This window comes from Pleuronectes platessa, chromosome 11, assembly GCF_947347685.1.
Source record: "Pleuronectes platessa chromosome 11, fPlePla1.1, whole genome shotgun sequence".
NCBI lineage: Eukaryota > Metazoa > Chordata > Actinopteri > Pleuronectiformes > Pleuronectidae > Pleuronectes > Pleuronectes platessa.
In genome coordinates this window covers 6794178-6808225 of record NC_070636.1, presented here as the reverse complement: position 1 = coordinate 6808225, position 14048 = coordinate 6794178, and the positions used below count along the sequence as shown (strand labels likewise).

Here is a 14048-nt window from a genome sequence, read left to right as displayed (position 1 = left end):
GATGTCAGTGTGGGTTAACCGGAGGTCTGATTTCTTTATTGAGCAGAGGTGACACGAGAAGATGGACAGAAAAGATTAGCAGTGAAGCCGAGAAGGGAGATACCAGCATTTATATAAGGCCCCCTCCTCACGATGTCACATTTCAAGATTAGGCTGTTTCTTATTATGATTCACCGTTTCCTTTCTTCACTGTGTGTGGTGTTTTCTGTTTTCTGACACATCAAAATGAGTCATCGGTGAGTCAGATACGGGTATCACTCAAATGCTCGGTTTGCACAACAGAGAGATTTACTGAAAAGACCAATTTTTCTGACTTCAAACTTGATTAAAACTTAAAACTAGATTTTTTTTCCTTTGGCTCAACTGAAATAGATCGGAAGCGAGACCAAAAGGTGAGAGGGGAAGGGTTTTCAAATCAAACACCTATACTTTGACAAATATGCTTTATCAAATGTGAACCACCTCCAACCAGCCTTCCGGTTAAACATACAAAGGTGCTAAGTGGTGTCACCCATGTCACAGTCCCCATGAATATTTCAGAGGCCGGCTGATGAGGAGCAGCTATAAAGAGAGGGATCTCCGTCCAGGAGACCCTCCAAACCCTCCACCTGCTGAAGACAAGAAACCGTCCTCCTCCTCCTCTTCTTCATCCAGCCTGTGTTTCAGCACCATGGTCAGCGCACGAGCTCTCCTCCTCGCGGTCACCTGCTGCTGCGCGTACCTGTGGCTCGCTCGTGCAGAGGCAGACTCTTCACTGGAGACGCGCTCGTTGGATTTCTCGCCGAAAAGACAACAGGAGAAAGACCTGGTGAGAGATGTGTGACGTGTTTTCAGCTGGATTAATGAAATATTGCATTGTTCAGAAAAGTGACTCTCTTACAACTTATTCTATAGAACTGGTACTGAAGATCTTTACCCAACATGTCTGAGAGATTCAGGTTTACAACTCAAGCAATGTGTTTTCCCGTAAGGGTCACTATTTAAAAGCAGGATTTCTTTCACAAAAATAATTGATCCCTGTGTAGATTGATGCGTTGCAAGAAGTGCTGGAGAAGCTGAGGAGCAAGGAGATGCCCTCTGAGAAAAAGCTTGGCTGGTTGCCTTCGGTAAGTAAAACACATTTTCAGCTGTGTGAATCTGTTGCACTAGCTTATTTGGATTATTTTTTTCTTAGTAGCAATAATGTTATTGAGAAATACAAATAATAATTTAGGAGACGACAAATGATTTGTTCAGTCTTCAATTTGAAAACTTTGAAATCTTCTTGGTAAATTACTAGATCGAGTTATGCTTCTATGACTTTGGAGACAACTTAATTCTCGTCATTATCTAGAAAATAACTCCATAACCCATATCTGCAATTTACTGAATCGATGTTGCTTTTGTCTTCCCAGTGTGACGCAGGGGAGCCATGCGCCGTGCGTAAAGGCGCGCGTATTGGCACCATGTGCAGCTGTCCCCGAGGGACCTCCTGCAACTTCTACGTCCTCAAATGTTTGTGAAAGAAGAACGCAAGAAAACAAGAGATGGCGTGAAAGAGCCCTGGGGTTTGAGGTCCAAACACGAAGGTGTAACCTCCTTATTGTGAGATGTGGCTGCAACTGTTGTTATTCTTCTTGTGATGATAATAAAAAATGAAATGTAGTACTGTCATTAATAAAGGACGTTTTCCTTTATAAACCGTGCCGTTTTTTTTGAGTAGGTTCAATGTTCTGTGTTTTTCTTTCCTTTCTGTTTTCTCAGAGTTTGTGATATAGGCTGGGGAAGTTGTTTGTGTAGGATTAAGGCATCTTGTGAATGTGTCTGTTTGAATATGGCATTGTCACAAATCATTGTTTTGGTCATATTTTTAGGTCGTTGTTCTGTATGTTGATAAATTTGGTCTCTGGAAACATTTTTCACAATAAAGCCAATAAATAAACTCTTTGATTCAATGATGTATCACATGTGTACAAGAGGGATACACGTTACAAATGTGTAGTATTATGAAGATGTAGTGATTTTGTTTTATTATATTATTGCATGGACATCACTTGTTGGTCATTTGATTATAACGATCACTCTGCGCCACTTAAAAGAAAAACAATAAAACAATAAAAACGATATCGATCCCCTTTTTCCGTGCATCATCAATAATTCAGCCTCTTCCTTCACGTTCCCTAATGCGCGGCTGCATTCCAACACATCAGCTGTCATCTCCCCGTAATAATAAAAGACGCTTGCAGGTTTTTTCTTTTTTTCCCCCTATTCAATGACATCACATCCCAACGCAAGTTTCCAACATGGCGTCCAGCCGGGTGGTGGAGAGGGAGGTCCGGGAGGAGCCGAGGCGCGCAGCCTGCACCGCAAACATCGACTTCTGCCCGCATAAGTACTCCGTGCTCATCATCGTCGGACGCACCACTCACCTCGGACACACACAGGCTCACATCAGCAGGGAGATTCAGCGAGGTACGTGCATTTCCGACCACCCTCTTATAGCCACTGTGCTTGATGTTTAATGGAGGAAAACAAATCAGATGCAGACCTCTCATCGGCGAGGCTGTGACACTGACCCCGTTGCAGTGTTTATATGTTTATATTTTATCCACCCCACTGACCGAGGATGCGTCATCTGGAGATGCTCCACCATCAGCATCACCTCCTCCTCCTCCCCCTCCGCCTCCTCCTTGGTGCTGCTGCTCCCTGTGGACGCGTTATAATTAAAAGCAGGCTGCAGGAGCTGCTTTCGCATCACTTATCGTTTTATGGAGAAGCTTTGAGGGAAATGCAGTTGCAGGGCGGATGTTCAGTCAACACATATCCACTTGTGAAAGACGTGCCATTAAGAGAATGTGGGCACAGAGGCGGAAAGGCATGACGCTGTAATAATGCGTTATGATCTGTGAGTCCCGTAGATGTATTAGGATGTTTGTTGACGCCACATTTGAGCTCATAATCTATGTGAAAAGGCTTTGATAATAGAAAACTGAAACGTAATGATTGATGTGAGAGAGAAATAAAGATATTTATCATTCCCACTGGTCCCAGCACTAAACCATGCAAACCCCTCACCACCAGTATATCATCAACTTTTAATGAGCTCAGACCAACAGCCATGTTTTCATCTCTTTCAGTGTTTGTTTTGTGGATAATCTAATGCAGCTTTCATTCATTTTCAAATGCTGAGTTCTTCAGATAATATGTAAAATTAATAATCATTTGGACATCTTCTCTATGTATGCATGAACCTTTATTTGAACCAAATATAATATTTTATCTCTATCACACAACAAAACACAATGTAGGAATAGGACAAGAAAATGGTCAAACACGGTGAATATTGTTTTTTTTAGCGTATAAATCCTGTGTAGAAATGCCTAATGTCTCTCACATCTGCAGGAATCCGGTCCTGGGACATTGACTTCAAATCCTGTAACCTGAACCACCATCTCCAAGAGTTCCTGTCCCATCACACGGCGTCATTCAAGGGTGCAGGTAAGAAACTGCGCGTGATCCTTCCAACCATAAACTCTCCGACCTCACAGAAAGAACAGTCTCTGTGGTAACCAGCCAGCTCGGCGGGTCAGAGGGGTCGACAGCGGAGGAAGGAAGGAAAGTGGAGCAGCAGTTGGATGATTGTTTAGCATGGGTGGGCCCTGCGGACAGAAAACAATAGTGTCCAAGCTGTGCCACCTCTCCCTCTCTCTCTCTCTCTCTCTCTCTCTCTCTCTCTCTCTCTCTCTCTCTGTTAGTATGCAGAGTCAAGGACGAGCAGGGAAAACAGTGTGAAGACCGACAGACAGTCGTTTTACAGCTCAGCCGTGAAGTATTGGTGACAAACACAGACAGGAACAGACATATTTTTGTCTAGGAAGGACAGAACAGCAGCCGGGAAGCATGTCTGTTTTGTATCTGGTAAATAAAACTGAATTTTCTTCTGAGAAGGTGAAGTGCTAACATTTGATTTTGTCCGGGTTTTGTAACATTGGCAGAGAAATAGAGAACATTTAGGACGGATGATATGCATTCTATTCCCTGTAGTTTCATTTCTGGCTGAGAGTTAGATCTCTACTGTCTGTGCTGCCCTGCTGTCTGTGCTGCTATTTTTTTTAACTCTGTCCTCCTGTTTAGCTGGATGTAGCTTCACATTCAGGGTACAAACATTAGACGCTTAAGTCTTCCTCAAACCGTGAGCCACAGTTTCTCAGGATCAAACTTGCAAAGCCTAAAAAATGTGGAGAATGTAATTCACTGCAATAGAAAGTGATGTGTTTTGCTTCTCCCTTTTGTTTCAAACTTGAGTTAAAGAAACCTTTGTTCGTATTTAGGTCATTATTTTCCAGTTGGCTGTGTTCGCCTCTTTGCCTCGTTCGTTCATCCTCTTCCCCTCAGACTGGCTCCTCACTGCAGACTGAGTAAAGTTGGCATCTCCTCCGCAGACAGTCCCTCTGACTCAGCGGTTCCACTCCTCTTCCTTCCTCTTTGTGTTTTACCCAAGTTCACTTTCTCGTTGACCTCTTTGAGCTGGTTTCCTTTGACTCCCTCAGCAGAGACTCTGTCCCTCGCCCGTCTGGCCCTCTCTCTCCATCTGTTGTTGTTTTTCTCTGCCCCCTCAGGTCAGAAGTGTCTGCGCCACGGCACCAAAGCGTTGGACACTCAGGTGCTGATCAGTCCGTCTCAGGAGCAGGTTCATTCAGAGGTGAGAGGACCAATCCTCCAGATCTCCATCAAGCTCATGGAAGATAGTTTACCAGGTTAAAAGCATAAGGACGCAATTATAAAAAATGTTGACAATTATTTAGATTATGACAATTTAAAAATGAATACAAATGAGTGAAATTATTGTATTTTTCCAATTTGAAACCTGAAACAAAGGAGGGAACTTAACTTTATTGTTGTTTTTAATAAACATTTTCTTTCACTTTCTATTTTATCGTGATGTTAATATGATGACAGATAGTGTCAAGCAGCTATACTGATATTGTCATATGATTTACTGTAATTGATAAGAGTCGCAACTATCAACTATTTTACAACAACTACATTTTCATTGCTTATTTTGTGCGACTTTAAGCATCTAGACTCAAAGATATCAAATCTATGAAGAGCGAAAGCCAAAAATATTCACATCTAAGAAGCTGTGCAGTGAAAATATGAAACAACACAACTCCCCTTCTCTCTCGTCTGCTCAGGTGTTTGCTCTGCTGTCGAGGGACTCGGCTCAGAAGCTCTTGATCCTCTGTGGACAGAGCGTGGAGGACAGTGGAGACCTGCTGTTTCACAGAGGACTGTTTTCACCAAGCCAGCTGAAACAAATACTGACAGAGCAGGTGACCCCCCCCCCCCCCCCCCCCCCATTTGTATCTCTGCATCAAACTGTTGTATGTTATATAATGTTGCTTATATTATTGATCAACACAAATGTAGTTTTATTTTTACGCTATTTTCATCAACAAAATCAAAAGAACATATACGGCGAAAATCCCTGCATTATCTCTACAGCTTGTACTTTGAGGAGCTAAGTCAGCGAGAATCATTTCTCAAATCTTTGATCACTGCTCAAGGAGGGGATGTAGCTCAGTGGTAGAGCGCGTGCTTCGCATGTATGAGGTCCTGGGTTCAATCCCCAGCATCTCCATACTTTGATCTTTACCCGATTTCCCCCTGAGGATATATTAAGTATTTCGGATGATCTTGTTTGACCAACAGCCCAAAATTCACGTTGCATTTACCTTGATCTTAAAGAGAGATAAAACAGGAGATGCAACCTAAGAAATAGATGGTACTTTCAGCTAAAATTATTTGAACAATTAAGTAGATACACAACATTCAAATCTTTCAAATTTGGTTTTTAAAGAATCAAAATACTAAAGATGTCTTCTGACCAGGATGCAAACATATCTTGTGTTTTGTTAGCATTTTCTTTCTTATGAACACAATATCCCAATATGAGTCTTCAGATAATAAGATAACACCGTTATTCACTGTGGCAATATGGACTAAAAATTACAACTGGCTGTTGTCTGTGTGTGTTCAGTTCCTCGATGAAGAGAGCTCTGCCTCCTCCTCCTCTAAGCTCAGCCTGACCCTCAGCTGTCCCAACATCGGCGAGTGGAGGAATACTCTGTTGGGGAACCAGCCTCAGCAGCGTCCGTTCACGCTCCACATCAATCCCCCAGAGGTGCTGCCTGCCATGGAGGCCCTGGGGGACTTCACCTCCCTCATCTCCGGCACCCTTTGCCCTCCGTCCACCTTCGACCTCCTGCCTCCTCCCATCACTGTTGGTTTCCTCAAGCTGTCCCGTCCCTGCTGCTACGTCTTTCCCGCCGGCAGAGGCGACTGCGCCTTCTTCGCCGTCAACGGCTTCACGGTGCTGTTGGACGGCGGCTCGGACACTCAGGCCTGCTTCTGGAAGCTGGTCCGCCACCTGGACCGCGTCGATGCTGTTTTGTTGACGCACATCGGGACAGAGAACCTGCCGGGGGTCAACTCCTTCCTGGAGAGGAAGGTGGCCGAGCTGGAGCTGGTTTCGGATGTCAAAGGTCAGATGGTTTGGTCGATCATGGTCCGGAAGGAAGAGGATGTAGTGAGGAGATCTTATCCTGTTTCATGTTAAACTTTCTAAATCTTTGTGTGTCTCTGTGCGTCCTCGTGTTGTTTTATTTCAGCAGAGGACTCGTCCAAGAGGCTGATCTCCCCAGAGCTTGGAGTCGTGTTCTTTAACGCCCCCAGCAGGCTGCAGCTGGAGCAGCAGCCTTGTGAGTGAGAGGAGCCCACTGCAGTACATTGTATAAGTAAATAAGACATGAAGTAACAGGGAATATGGGCTAAAAACCCTCTTGTTAATCAGATAAATATATAACCACAATCATATACATTTGTATTAATACTTTTAATATGCATGAAATATGTCTCTAATATTTTTTCTTTGACCTTTGAAATATAAATCAGCCTCAGATATGTTTTGCTTCTTCACCATGGAGATATATACCAAAGTAAATGTTGTAACCTGCTAATTTTTGCAAGTACAATCCGGCCTGTTTTTCTGCAGTGCATTAATATATTTCTTTGCACGTTACTACAAGGGTTTGGGTTAACCCTAACCTGGAAATGTAGATTCAATCCTCCTTATTTGCCCTAATATATGAATTGTTTTTTAACTTGTAACAACCAGCTGCATCAAGCTCTTCCACACTTGTCCCCTGTCGTTTTCTGTTAGGACCCCCGGTAGATTTCTAAATGTATAAAAACCCAAAGTTGCAATTGACTACAGCTGACACTCTCCTCCTTTCAGGTGTGGACAATGTATTGAAGAGCACGCAGGAGGCGGCCATAACCGTACAGTTATTAAAGAAGTTAGACATCAGACCACAACCAATGTTTCGACCACAGGGAGTCCCCATCGAGCCCCTGACCCTGTTCCAGAAGATGGGAGTGGGACAACTGGACTTGTACCTCCTCAGTCCTGGTAAAAACAGCCAGGAGTACCAGACATTCATGCAGAACTGGCCTGACTCCTCGTCCGCATCCAAATCTCAAGCTCTCCCTCTCCCGGCCCTGGCCTCGGTGTCCGCTCTGCTTGTGTGGCACCCTGCGTGCCCTCAAGAGAAGGTGGTGAGGATGCTGTTCCCCGGTGCTACGCCCCAGGCGAAGCTGCTACAGGGGCTGGAGAAGCTGAAGGGCCTGGCCTTCCTCCGAAAACCAACTGTGACCACCGGGGACCTGGAGAGGCTGGGTGAAGACGGAAAGACCAAGAGGACGGACAGCCAGGATAGTGGCAAGTCACCAGGGAAGGATACAACATCAAAACATGTCAAAGAGGTGTTGGTGAAGGAAAAGGGAAAAGGTTTAAATGGAGTTGGTGCAAGAGATGCTGATAAAACAAAAATCAAAGAGGCGGCTGTAAAGCAAAAAGCAGTAACATCAGAGAAGAATATGTCAAAGAGAGCAGGAGGGAGGGATGGGAAAAAAGAGGAGAAGACTGGCAATAAAGACGAGTATGGCATAACGAAGCATGATCCGGTGAAAAAGGAAAGTGTCCCTTCCAAACCAAAGAATGAAAATATAACTAAGCTCAAAAAGGAAGCAAAAAACGACTCTAAAACAGGAGCGAAGAAAACGAGAAAACCAGCAGGGAAGGAGGCAAACGACGGCAAGAAGACACATGTAAACACTGAACTGCCGAATAACAACTCAACAAAGCCCAATGCTGGGACTGGGTCAGACATCCCAGAGCCGGAGATCCCTCCCACTGAGCAGCAGAATCCAAAAGCGGAGTCAGAACCTGAAGAGAAACCCTACGGCTCCAAAACGTCAACCCCCGAGGACATGACTGCCGATTTTCTCAAGCTGCAGGAGGAGAGAGTGGAGGAAGCGAAGCAGAGAAGCAGCGAGTCAGGAAATGAAAAGAGCCTGGGAGGTCTGAGCAAAGAGACGAGTAAGGAAGCTGAAGAAGAAGAAGCAGCAGGTGGCACAGGGACAGTGGGAGGAGAGGGTGGTGATAGTGAAGTGAAAGCTGGTGCAGACTTGCAGAGAGGTTCTGGAAACGCTGCCAAACCTGCAAAAGTTGTTGGATTTCCATCCCCCCTGAACAACCCGCCAAATAACCAACACGAAGTCCAGTTAGACCTAACTCCCACTGAGTACACTCTCCTGGACGGCGCTTTGAAACACAGCCCCCCCTCCCGATCCTCTCCGGAGAACCAGGCCCCCGCCAGCCTTGATGAGGAGACTGTGGAGACGGACTCCCCGGACTCCCGGCCCAACAGCGCGGGCCACACTCCGTACGGCCTCTCCCCGGACGACGTGTGGTGCAACAGTGCCCCTCTCAGCAGGTTACAGGCCCAGATTGGAAACTCAGAGTCCGGTGATGTCCACCTGCAGAGTGGATCGTCCAGACAAAGTGAGGGGCAGCCATCCCAGAACAAAACCCCTCCTGAGAGCCACACAAACCCCAGGGAGAAGCATCTCAGTTTCCTGTCGTTGGGGACTTTTAAAGACGGACCTTCAGACCCGTCTGCCTCTGTGGCCACCACCACCACCACCACCACCACCACACACTCCATGCCAGCAGAGGTGAGCTCCCCTCAGTCCACAGAAGTAGATGAGTCACTGTCCATGTCGTTTGAGCAGGGACCAGGCTATGTGAGCCAGAGAGAGGGGGATGACAGCATTCATCACTCCCACTCCAACGGAGCCCATTTCGCCGGGATGTCTTTACCAATGAAGAAGCCGCCCAGATCTTTAGGTCAAGGTTCAGAGATGGGGCGACCTCCGGCCCCTGGCACGCTTCATTTTGAGTCTTCACCTCATGAAGTGGATCTTTGTCTGGTTTCTCCCTGTGAGTTCAAGCATTTCAAACATCCTGACTCCAGCTCGGCCACCAGCGAACCGTCTAGAGGAGCCTTCTCGTGGCATCATCACGGCAGCAACAACAACAACCCAAAGGACGCGTCACCCAGCGAATCGAACACCCCCGTTTGTACAGAGGACTGCCCGTCCACCACGGCCGATGGAGCCCTGGACTCAGACGAGGACGAGTCGTGTAGTGAGCCGACGAACTCCCCACACGACCACTGCGCCAGGCAGGCTCTGCCCTGCGACCCTCCTCCTGCCGCGCTCAGGGACAGTCCTCCTCTGCCTCCGCACCCTGACACCTCCATGCCTGTTCCTCAGTCTGACCCTGACGCCCACGGGAAGAGAGCGAAAGCCGGCAGCATGCGAGGGAAGAAGACGCCAGGGGTGAGTTTGTCTTATGAGCATTGAAGAGAAGGATGTCTGTTTTAGGATTGTGCATAAACTCATATATTGAGTTTATTGTGGCCCTGAACAGTTTTATTGTGGCCCTGAACCCATTACCAGTCTTTTACAGACATTGACGTGGCATGTGTGTTGAGAGAAATCTGAAACCGAGCCTTGTCTAGAGTTTTGCTGGTTTTTTGCGTCACCAGGTTGTCGAGGGTCCCCAGAGATCCGCCTCGGGGAAAAGCCGGACAGGAATTCAAAGTGGAGTCACCAAAGGGAACACCTCTTCCACTCGTACGCCTTCGTCCAGCCCCCGCGCAGCACCAGCAAAATCCTCCTCCAGTCCCGGTACAGGTGTTTCCTATCTCCTCTCAAATGGTAGCTCTGCAGACTGAAGCGTGTCCACTGACTCCTCTCCTATGCTTTCTACCCCAGGCTCAAAGGCTCCCTCTGTCGGAGAAGCCAGCGTGTACGTGGACCTGGCGTACATCCCCTCTGGAGCCTCCTCGCCAACCGTCACCGTGGATTTCTTCAGGTGTGTCCGCTCCTCCTGCTACATCATCAGCGGCGACAATCAGGAGAGGGAGGAGCTGATGAGGCAAACACTGGATGCTCTGCTGGATGGAAAGGCGTCCTGGTCTGACACTGTACAGGTAGACACACACTTAATCATCTGGATTCACTCCGACTGTTAAGGATCCATGGTAAGAACATCGACAAACAGCTGAGGTTAAATGTGAGGCTTCTTTCTGCGTACCTCCAGGTGACGGTGATCCCGACCTTTGAGTCGGTGCCGATGCAGGAGTGGTACCAGCACACCCAGGACAGACAGAAAGAGCTGGGCATCACCGTGCTGGGATCCAACAGCACTGTGGCCATGCAGGACGAGACCTTCCCCGCCTGCAAGATCGAGTTCTGAGGCTCGCTGTGAGGCGCAGAGGTGGAGGGTGAATATGAGCTAAAGGGAATCAAAAGAGTTTTGTAGAAATGGAGATAAGGGAGATATAAAGGAAATTTAAGGCTCTGTACTGCATGAGAACAATAGGTAAGATCCTCCCCATCCCCTCTGTGGGCTTCTTCTGCATTAAGAGCCCTTACTTCTCTTCGTCCATGGAGAACACACGTCCCTGTAGAGAGAACTGCATGATGTTATTGACCGATGACCCTGTGCCCAACAGGAGAGGAAACCACACTGACTGTAAGACGAGCTGCAAACATGCAGCTCCACAAAAGCTGAGGATGTATTAGTCAAAGTTATTAGCAAACACAAGGTCAGAGGCACTGTGGGATAGTTGATTGAGTGAGAGCAGCCTAAGATGTGTTTCTGGGCCCAGTTCAGTTCTACCAGTTCACCTGTGAGAAATTCAACGGTTGTTTTTCGCTTATCTTCATTCAAGAGCCTGATGTTTCAGTTTAAAATCAGGACGTAATGATTTCACATTGAGAATTTGTTAAACTTTTACTCAAAACCTTGCGCCCGCATTCAAATAGCTTAGCTTTGCTCTGCTTACGCTCAGATTTCCCGCGCTCACTCTGCATCTGTGCACGTGTGAAACGTTTGCTCTCTGGTGGTAATTGAGCACGAGCATAGGGTCTTAAGTGAAACATCTTAAAATCTGAAAGTGCAATAAATAAGTCCTGTTTTCAATCGAAAGACCACGGTCCTGAATAACCACAGTACAAGAAAGTTAAAAAAAAAACAGCTCCAGATTTTCCCTAAGGACAGGAGTGTGCAAACTTTGTGAAAATATTTCTTGCTTTCTATTTATTTTATTCACTAAAATTCACAGCGTCCAGGTGATTGTTGTGAGCAAACAGGTGAATTGTGCTGTGTGTCGTACCTGCTTTCAGAGGAATTGTGCCGCCGAGCAAACAAGACGTTGTGGTGTCCGCTGCCAGTAAGCGATCATCGCCCACTGAGCCTGAGATTAATGAACCTCAGTGGGCAAAGACAAATCTGTCAGCAGGGATTAGAATACCGGATTTAATTCAGCAGCATTACAAAAGTAATCTTATTAATTTATGGCTCCGTAATTGTAATCCATAACATGTGCTGATAAAAAATGCTAACAAGGAATCATACTACAAATGCTTCTGTAGAGTCATGTGTTGACTTTTTATCTTATATTCAGAAAACGTTAAAACTATTGACATGTAATGTATTTTAATCGTGAATGTGATGGACATGATCAAAGTCGTCAATTAAGTAGGGTGTCGACTAACTTGCACAGTGTAAAATCAAGGGTGAGTCGATCAAGTCAATGTAAATGAGAGATTTCCAAAATGTTCTCTGTAAATAAAGAATAAATAAAACGAATGTTGTATATAATACAATTGGAGGCAAAATAATCCTGGACATTGAAAATTAAATAAATAAAAAGTATAAAGTATAAACCTTCCCAATAAAGTTTCCTGAAATACATTTTGGAATTTGGTGCCACATTTCCTATTAATTACAATCCTATTAACGTTAAATCTGTGTACAGGAAAGTACACAGGAGAGTTTTTTTTTTAATAATAAATAAATGATAAATCCCTTTTTACTTGGGTTTAAATGATGGACTTCCTCAATGGAAATAAAAAGCAGTTGAAATGCTCTCACATCACTAGTTTCCCTGTAATTCAGACCCTATTTCACAGATTTAGACTCAGTGTATGTTAAATACAATCACAAGTGAGTAACTGCAAATATCTAATGTAATTTATTACATTTTAACCACGTGGATTTCCTTCTTCACTCCTCCATGGACGTCACATGTTGAGATGTGTAAGATTCGCAGGTTAAAGCTCTGTTGCTGATTGACCTTTAAAACGATGAAGTTGACACCGAGAGACACAGAGATTCTTCAAAACCAAAGCACGAGAACAAAACGATACCACCGAGCATTCTCCTCTTAGTGTGAACGCTGCACGAAAAAATATAATTTTCAATACCTCTAAATTGTCCTCAAAATATTTTCTAATTATAAATAATGCACTTTTTATCATTGTTGTTTATCCGCGAGAAGAATGCAACTAGTTTCTATTTAGTGCAATCAATTTCCTATTTCACCACTTTCTCAAATAATGTGTATGGAATTACACTTTTCACACACGCTGTCCGACTCAGATTCATCACAACTGTTACGATTCCCTGCAAACCTCACACACACACACACAAACACACACACACACACACACACACACACACACACACACACCCACACACTTGCCACATTCACCGACTGACCGGGATCATGGGGTTGAACCAGATCTGTAACCGTTACTCGAACCCCAGAGTAGCCAAGTGAATTGTAACTGTATGTACATGTATGTGTCCCGCATGTGCAAAAGTTGTGTATGTATACTTGTGTTGTTTCATTCATGATATTCATGAAGACAGAGAGCAAAGCACTGTGGGTTAGCAGAGGCAGAGGAGAGTGTTTTGGCAGAAAAACTGGATGGGATGAAGATTGAGAAGCTGTCACTTTGTAATTGTCTCTTGGGTCGGGGGGGGGGGGGTAATGTATGAATAAAGAATGTGCATCACCATTTAAAAGTAAAAAAGTCTGTTGAAAGTCACGTCAATGCAAATCCTGCGGCGATGCAGCCTCGTGGATGTTGAATAAAATGATGAATGTGCAGCAGCTCAATTATTATTGATTATTATTTTAATATTATACTTTTGACGTTTCTGCTCAGGTCTGCAGTGCATATCCTTTGAGGGTCGTGGGGGGGAGGGGGGAGGGGGGAGCCAATCCCAGCTCACAGTGGGTAATGACCTTGGATGGTGCGACATGCTATCACACGGGAAGAACATGCAATCTCCACACAGAAAGCCCTCTGCTGGCCTTCGGGTGCTGAACACTTTACCACCATGCCGCCACCACTCACATCCACTGTGTTTTTTTATTTTTCCTAATTTGTCCAACAAACTAAAAACTGCAATTTATGGGAAGTAGTCGTTTGCCAAATTAAACAACTGGGTAGAGCTAAATTGGCACTGGTAGACTGGACATGTCCTCTGCAGCTCATCAGTCCCCTTGAATTGACTGCACTAAACTGACCACTATCACTGACATACCTAAATATAACCGATGCATGAATTATCTCCTGGGAAATTTGTGAAAAATGTAAATAAATAAATAACGCCATGTTTAAGTACGTGAAAAAAAATTCCTGGATTCCCTCCTTTGTCCACATCTGCGCCAAAAGTTACAGATTTCGTTCTTGGCCCATATCTGGTCCCTCCACCACGATTCATGGCTTCCTACTGACAAACAAAAGGAGAGGGGGTGAACATGGACAACTAGAAAATAACAATCAGGAAAATCACCTTATGC

The 14048-nt window shown here is 45.2% G+C and overlaps 2 protein-coding genes and 1 non-coding gene across 3 annotated transcripts; all 3 read left to right on the top strand.

Moving 5' to 3' along the window:
- The first annotated feature begins 670 nt into the window (after positions 1-670).
- Positions 671-1502, top strand: LOC128451512 (cocaine- and amphetamine-regulated transcript protein-like). The gene is made up of 3 exons (XM_053435378.1): positions 671-808; positions 1026-1106; positions 1395-1502. Exons 1-3 carry the CDS (start codon positions 671-673, stop codon positions 1500-1502), a joined length of 327 nt encoding a protein of 108 aa, XP_053291353.1.
- Positions 1503-2282: 780 nt separating this feature from the next.
- LOC128451041 (microtubule-associated protein 1S) lies at positions 2283-13204 on the top strand. The gene is made up of 10 exons (XM_053434806.1): positions 2283-2451; positions 3382-3477; positions 4599-4681; positions 5175-5312; positions 6020-6524; positions 6651-6740; positions 7277-9723; positions 9933-10074; positions 10162-10379; positions 10490-13204. The coding sequence occupies exons 1-10, from the start codon at positions 2283-2285 to the stop codon at positions 10643-10645; spliced, it is 4044 nt and encodes a 1347-aa protein (XP_053290781.1). The 3' UTR covers positions 10646-13204.
- On the top strand, positions 5549-5620 carry trnaa-cgc (transfer RNA alanine (anticodon CGC)). The gene has a single exon. It is a non-coding gene; the product is annotated as a tRNA-Ala (tRNA).
- Positions 13205-14048: the final 844 nt, after the last annotated feature.

Excerpts from the sequence above, each read along its gene's own strand:
- LOC128451041 (XM_053434806.1), top strand. The coding sequence starts at position 2,283 with ATGGCGTCCAGCCGGGTGGTGGAGAGGGAGGTCCGGGAGGAGCCGAGG. Across the intron at positions 10,075-10,161 it reads AAAATCCTCCTCCAGTCCCG|GCTCAAAGGCTCCCTCTGTC; the intron begins GTACAGGTGTTT and ends TTTCTACCCCAG. Across the intron at positions 10,380-10,489 it reads CCTGGTCTGACACTGTACAG|GTGACGGTGATCCCGACCTT; the intron begins GTAGACACACAC and ends GCGTACCTCCAG.
- LOC128451512 (XM_053435378.1), top strand. The coding sequence starts at position 671 with ATGGTCAGCGCACGAGCTCTCCTCCTCGCGGTCACCTGCTGCTGCGCG. Across the intron at positions 809-1,025 it reads GACAACAGGAGAAAGACCTG|ATTGATGCGTTGCAAGAAGT; the intron begins GTGAGAGATGTG and ends ATCCCTGTGTAG. Across the intron at positions 1,107-1,394 it reads AGCTTGGCTGGTTGCCTTCG|TGTGACGCAGGGGAGCCATG; the intron begins GTAAGTAAAACA and ends TTGTCTTCCCAG.